At 53.0% G+C, this 6,000-nt stretch overlaps 1 protein-coding gene across 1 annotated transcript in view; it reads left to right on the top strand.

The window, feature by feature from the left end:
- The first annotated feature begins 5,395 nt into the window (after positions 1-5,395).
- The window catches only part of KRT8 (keratin 8, type II), a 6,903-nt gene continuing 6,298 nt past the window's right edge, over positions 5,396-6,000 (top strand). The window contains exon 1 of the mRNA XM_004692496.2: positions 5,396-5,742. Coding sequence (XP_004692553.1) covers positions 5,413-5,742 — 330 coding nt within the window. The 5' untranslated portion in view covers positions 5,396-5,412. The remainder of the gene's footprint in view (positions 5,743-6,000) is intronic.

Below are 6,000 nucleotides of genomic sequence, written 5' to 3' on the forward strand. Positions count from 1 at the left end.
TTCGTGTTGAGGGCAGCTACACTGTCTTGCTCCCTGCCAGGCTCTGCACGTGGGCCCCAGCCTGCTCTCTCTGAGCATATATCAGCACTCCATCCGCACATCATTCTCATTCAGTATGTGTTTTCATTTTCATGATAGTGTCTTTCACTGTGCAGAAGTTTTTTAGTTTGATATAGTCCAATTTGCTTGTTTTTGCTTTTTCCCCCCTCACTCCAAAGACATCACTGAAGCCAATGTTGTGAGTGTTTTTCTGTATATCCGTCATGTTTTGCATGGTTTCTGGTCACTACATATAATGTTAATACATTTTGAGTTAATTTTTGTGGCTAGTGTGAGAGTGTTCAACTCTGACTTCTTTTTTGGCATGTAGTTGTCCATTTTCCCAACACCATTTGTTGAAGAGAATTTCCTTCTCTATAGTATGCTCTGGCTCCTTCGTTGTAGATTAACCGTCCATATAAGTGTGGGTTTATTCCTGGACTGTCAGTTCTTTTCCATTTGTCTCTGTGTATATTTGTGTTCGAACGCCATACTGTTTTGTTATTATAGGCTTATAGTATATTTGGAGTCTGATACCACCATTCTATTTTGTCAAGATTGCTTTTGCTATTCAAGGCCTTTTGTTGTGCCAATACATTTCAGTAATGTTTGTTTTATTTTGGGGAGGAGGAATTATATAAAAATTCTGACGGGATTGCATTGAGTCTCTATATTGCTTTGGATAAAATGTCCCTTTGCATCACACAGAGAAATAACAATGTTAATTCTTCTAATCCATGAGCAAGAAATAATTTTCCATTTCTCTGTGTCTTCTTTTAGAACTTCTCCTCGGTCTGCTGTCACTTAAAAATAGCCAGCTTAGGTCTCTCCCTGGTGGTGCAATGGGTTTTAAGCACAGCACTGAGATGCTAGCTGCAGCTGCTTCAACACAAGTTCCATCCCCAGTCAGGGAGTGACCCACGTGGCACATCAGAGCTCTCCTTTCTCCTCGCTGCTCCCCTCAGCAGTGTACTTCGTCAGTCTGCCTGTTCTGCACCCCACTCTGTCTCTGGTGAATCCTCTCACTGCCCCTGTACTCTGGCCTATACCCCAGTTCTGTATAGATCAATAAATAAATCTTTAAAAACAATAGGCAGCTCAAGATAATGCTTATGCTAAAGAGGCAAATCTTGGTGTGGCAAACTCTCTGCCCTTCAACGTGCTTACTCCAGACTGCAAACCAAGCTGGCTCCCTCCCACCTGGCTTGACTTCCCCGATCGTGGACGCCTCATCCAGCTCGCTACCCGTGGATATGAGGTTGTGGGGTGTGAAAGCGGAGTGGACAGCCTCACCCCAGCAGTTGGGCTGATCCACTTTCCTCCACAGCAAAGCTTATCTTGCCACCATGCTGCCCACACGAATTACTTTTCATCTCATGTTTGTCAAAATCAAAGTTCTAGTTCTGAGCATATTCATGAATGTCTGTTCATCTTTGTGAAGAGCTCTATGGTGATTGCACTTGATCAAAGCTCACAGAGTGGGAGGAGATGGAAATTCTGGTTCAAAACCCTACCAGACCTGGGAATCCTCCTTCAGACAACTAGTGGGCAGCTGATCGCAGGCTTTGATCTCAGTGCTTGCAGCCACCGGGGCTTGCTGCCTTCCAGGCTTTGCCTGTCTAGTGTGGTTTTAATCAATAGAGCTGCTGTTGTCATGAAGAAAAGCAGCCACCATTTACTGAGCCACCATTTAACTGACTCAGCAATGTGGCCTCGAGGTACACAGCACAAAACTCAACAATCAAACCAAATTTATATTTCATGATGTTGCTCACTGATGGGTGTCCCCACCTCCCGGGCAGCCACTTTAACTGAGCATGTTGCCTTGGGGTTACCCTCACTTCTTTCGATACCAACAACAAGATTTGAAATTGTCCATCTTTTGGGGCCTTCCCTGGCGGTGCAACAGGTTAAAGTATAGCACTATGAAGCTGTCTGCAGCCGCTTCAGCCTGAGTGTGGTTCCTGGCCAGGGAGCTGACCCACATGGTCCAGCAGACCTCTCCTGTCCCACCTGCTGCTCCCCTCAGCAGTGTACATAGTCAGCTTTACTGTTCTGCTCCCAACTCTGTCTCTGGTGAATCCTCTCACCCCACCCCACCCACTTCTGGCCTGTACCCCAGTTCTGTATGCATAAATAAATCTTTAAAAAAACAAATTGTCCATCTTTTAGAGTGGATTCAATGCTTTCGTGACATTGCACCCAGAGACAGGCGTCTATTGAGCTTCAGCATCTTAACAAAATCGTCCCTTCAGCCCCTGACCTCTGTGCTGGCTCAAAAAGTCCTTGCTTTATACATGGGACTAATTCTGCTTTTGTGGAATTTTTTGGGTAATGGCTTTATGGAGCTCTAATTTACGTTATCATACAATTCAACTATCTGAAGTACACAACACAATGGTTTTCTGTAGTTTCACAGGATTGTGCAACCATTACCACAGTGGAATTTGAAATATTTTCATCCATTAAAAAAAAAAAATCCTGTGGTCTTTAGGGACTGCCTCCATTTCTTCCAGCCCAGGGCACCCACAAGTCTATTTTCTGTCTCTATGGACTTGCCTATTTAGGACATTTTGTATACATGAACGTGTGCGCACGTGGCCATCTGCGCTGTCCAGCACAGTGCTTTCCAGGTCCATCCTCATTCCATTTTAGTACAAATAATACAAGACTGTGTGTACGTGCCACATTTTGTCTACCTAGTGTACCTCTGGGTGGGTTCTATTTGACTTTACAAAGGCCGCGGTCTTTGTGTTATCAGTCCTGCTCACGAGAACCTGCTCAGACCATCTTTCCGGTGACAGCACGCGGTAGCCTAGGGATGGCTGCCTGCCTGCCCAACTCTGCCCCCAGCCTCCACAGTCCTTGGGTCGTTCTGCAAGTCGCCATGGGGTGGGAAGGATCAATGTCTCCTCTTTCCCCCTTCTGTTCTCCAGGAAAGGCAGTGTGGGGCCTTTCTCCGTGGGCGTGGTCACGGCAAACACTTTCCCCTTTGTTGACTGGGAGCAGCCTCAGCTGCCAGGAACACCTTCCAGGGAGTCCAGGGGCACCTTCCAGAGGGCCCAGGACACCTTCTAGAGGGTCGCTCCTGTGCCCACCTCATCTGCTTTTCTCCTCTCTCCTGTAGCCCTTGTCCGAGGGCCTTTCTCTTCTGCCTCTGTGCAGGAATCCCAAGCGGGGCCGTTAGAAAGAACAGCTCTGGTCTCCCCTGCACTGAGGCCGCATCGGGCTGGTGGTGTGGGCGTGGGAAGCTGCCAAATGAGCTGTATACACATCTGGCCCTGGGCTGTTCTGGGCTGCCCGAGCAAAGAGGGGCTCCCCTGAGAGAACTGAGCCAGCTGACCTTACAGCCGACTGAAACAACAGGCACTCTTGAAACCAAGGAACAGGTTGGGGTGTAGGGTGTGGAGGAGCTGAGATTTCTGGGCTCCAGGATGAGTTCCGGACTTCCGGTGTGGTCCTTCAAGTGTCCCCCACAGCGTGAGGGGGCAGGGGAGGGAGCCCTCAGGGTTGCCATACCTGTCTGACCTGCCTCTCTGTCCTTCCGCTTAGCCTACCGGTCCTGGCTTGGCACCCGCACGGGCCACACCCTCTCCCTCTGGTTTCTGGAAGGAGGAGTCCTTCAGCACTTGGAAATGTGGGTGTTTGTTGGGGAGGGGGTGGTAACCTTCAAATCACTCTGGAAACAGCAATGTTTACAGGGCCTGGGAGAGAGCTTAGTATAAACAGGTCCTAGCAGGCTTTCCCTAGCCTGTTGGCATGTCTGGAGGCCAGAGCCTGGGGGAGGGCGAAAGGAGAGAAGAGGGCAAGAGAGAAAGCCTTGTGGTCATCGCGTCCCCTCTGGGGTGTCTCTGCATTAGTCTTTGAAGCTGTGTCCAGGCAGGGCCACGAACATGTGCCTGTGTGGAGGGGCGGGGTGAGCTCATCTGCTCATCGGTGTCTTTGGGTTTGCATCTGCTCCTCAAGGAAGCGGCTTCTGGGTGGAAGCTCTGTGCAGGAGCCTGGGTGTCTGCCTCCAGGTGGGGGTGCGGGCTTAGTCACCACCCTTCCCTGGGTGGAGGGCTTTGTGCTGCCTTCTGTCCCCAGGGGATCTGCTGGTCAGTGAAGAGCCCAGGAGTCTGCACTTCACGCCCTGCAGGGTCTTGCTGAGAATCCAACCCAGCCCTGGCCTAATTGCGGCTGGAATCCCTGCCTCCAGGACTCGAATCTCCCGCCTTCCACCCACAGCCTGCCCCACCTGCCCCACCCAGGCCTGGGGTGCCTTGTTGAGCTCCCCATTCTCCAGCTCCTTACAGGTGCCTACTCTGTCCCAACCTGCTCGCCTGACTCATTCTGGTAATGGGTTCAGAAAGACAGGTGCAGGCTCTTATCTCCCTCTCCTTTGGCCAACGGGGGGCCTGGGCAGAGGAGGTGGATCCAGGTGGCTGCGCCCCCCACTCTCCCCCACCCCACACAGGGAGGGGAAGGCCGAGAGCGGCTCCCCCAGGAGCAATGAGAACCCCAGGGCCCTGGTGCTGTCCCCCGTCCCTGAGCTCCCCCACCCCTTATGTCTTCAGCCCTGGTGCTTCATTCTCTGTGACCTTCAACAAGGCTGCAGTGGTCAGTCTGGTGAGGCAGGCCAGAGTCCTGCGAGGAGAGGAGACCACTCGATGGTGTCTAGGAAAAGTGCCGTTTTAGATCTCAATTTTGTGCCTGCAGACCCAAGGGGAAGAGCCAGGGGGTGCAGCCGGGCACATGTCTTTGTCCACTTTCCAGATACTTCCACAGCCCTCTAGGCACTTGGTGATGAGGTACAGCAGTCACTGAAGGGACTGGACAAAGTTGCGGCATCAGGCTCGGAACCCAGCTGCCCTCCGGCCTGGGTGGACCTTCACAACACGCAACTGATGAGAACCACGAGGTGGTATCTTTGGGGGTGTCACTGATCAGAGGAGACCCAAGTACCAGGGATCTTTTCTCCTGCTGTTTCCCAGCCCTTGAGTTTATTTCCCACAGAAGGGAAGAAGCCAAGACCCAGGAGTCAAGGTTAAAGCGGCTGGGAGACCCCGGGCAAGTCTTTGTTATAGGGAGCCGCGCTGGGCTGGGCAGGCGGGGCTCCTTCTGGTTTCACCCCGTTCTGGGGAGGTGCTGAGTGGGCTGCGGGTAGCAGCAGCTCTCTACTGCCCCCATCAGAATCCAGCCTATAGGTGGCAGGTAGTTAGGCCCTGCCCACTGCAGACCTGGCCACTCAGGTCTGAGTCCTGCCCCCTCCTCTGGGGCAGGGTTCTCTATAAAGGCACAACCCTGGGCAGCTGTACCCCTCAGAAGCTGCCTCTTCGCTCCTTCTTGGGTCTCTGTCTGCTCTGGCCTGCTCACTCCCACTCAGCCTCCACCATGTCCATCAAGATGAACAAGTACTATGCCAGGTCCTCCATCTCCAGCACGTCTGGCCCCCGGAGCAGCTTCAGCAACCACTCCTACACTTCTGGGCCCAGAGTCCAAATCAGCCCCATTTCCTTCCCGCTGGGGCAGGGCATGCTGGGCAGCGGGGGCATGATGGGTCTGCCGGGGGGCTACGGTGGGGCCATGTCAGCCATCACGGTGAACCAGAGCCTGCTGAGCCCCATTAAGATAGGGCTGGACCCCGAGATCCAGGCCGTGCGTGTCCAGGAGAAGGAGCAGATCAAGACCCTCAACAACAAGTTCGCCTCCTTCATTGACAAGGTGAGGGCTTCCCGGGGTGCTGGCCGGGTCTGAGCAGCCTTCCTAGCTGGGGCTCTCTGGCCCCCCACCGGAACTGGACCCCACCCACCCTGGCAACTGTCTCCCCCTCCAACCTATGGCTCACGCCTTCCTGCACTTTGGTGGGGCTCCTTCTCACTTCACGTCTTGGGGCTCCCTCCCTCCCTCTGGTCTCACCCCAGCCTTCTTGGGACTCCCTCCCTCCCTCTGGTCTCACCCTAGCCTTCTTGGGGCTCCCTC

The sequence above is a fragment of the Condylura cristata genome, unplaced genomic scaffold (genome assembly GCF_000260355.1).
Source record: "Condylura cristata isolate star-nosed mole 26May11 unplaced genomic scaffold, ConCri1.0 scaffold00034, whole genome shotgun sequence".
Lineage (NCBI taxonomy): Eukaryota > Metazoa > Chordata > Mammalia > Eulipotyphla > Talpidae > Condylura > Condylura cristata.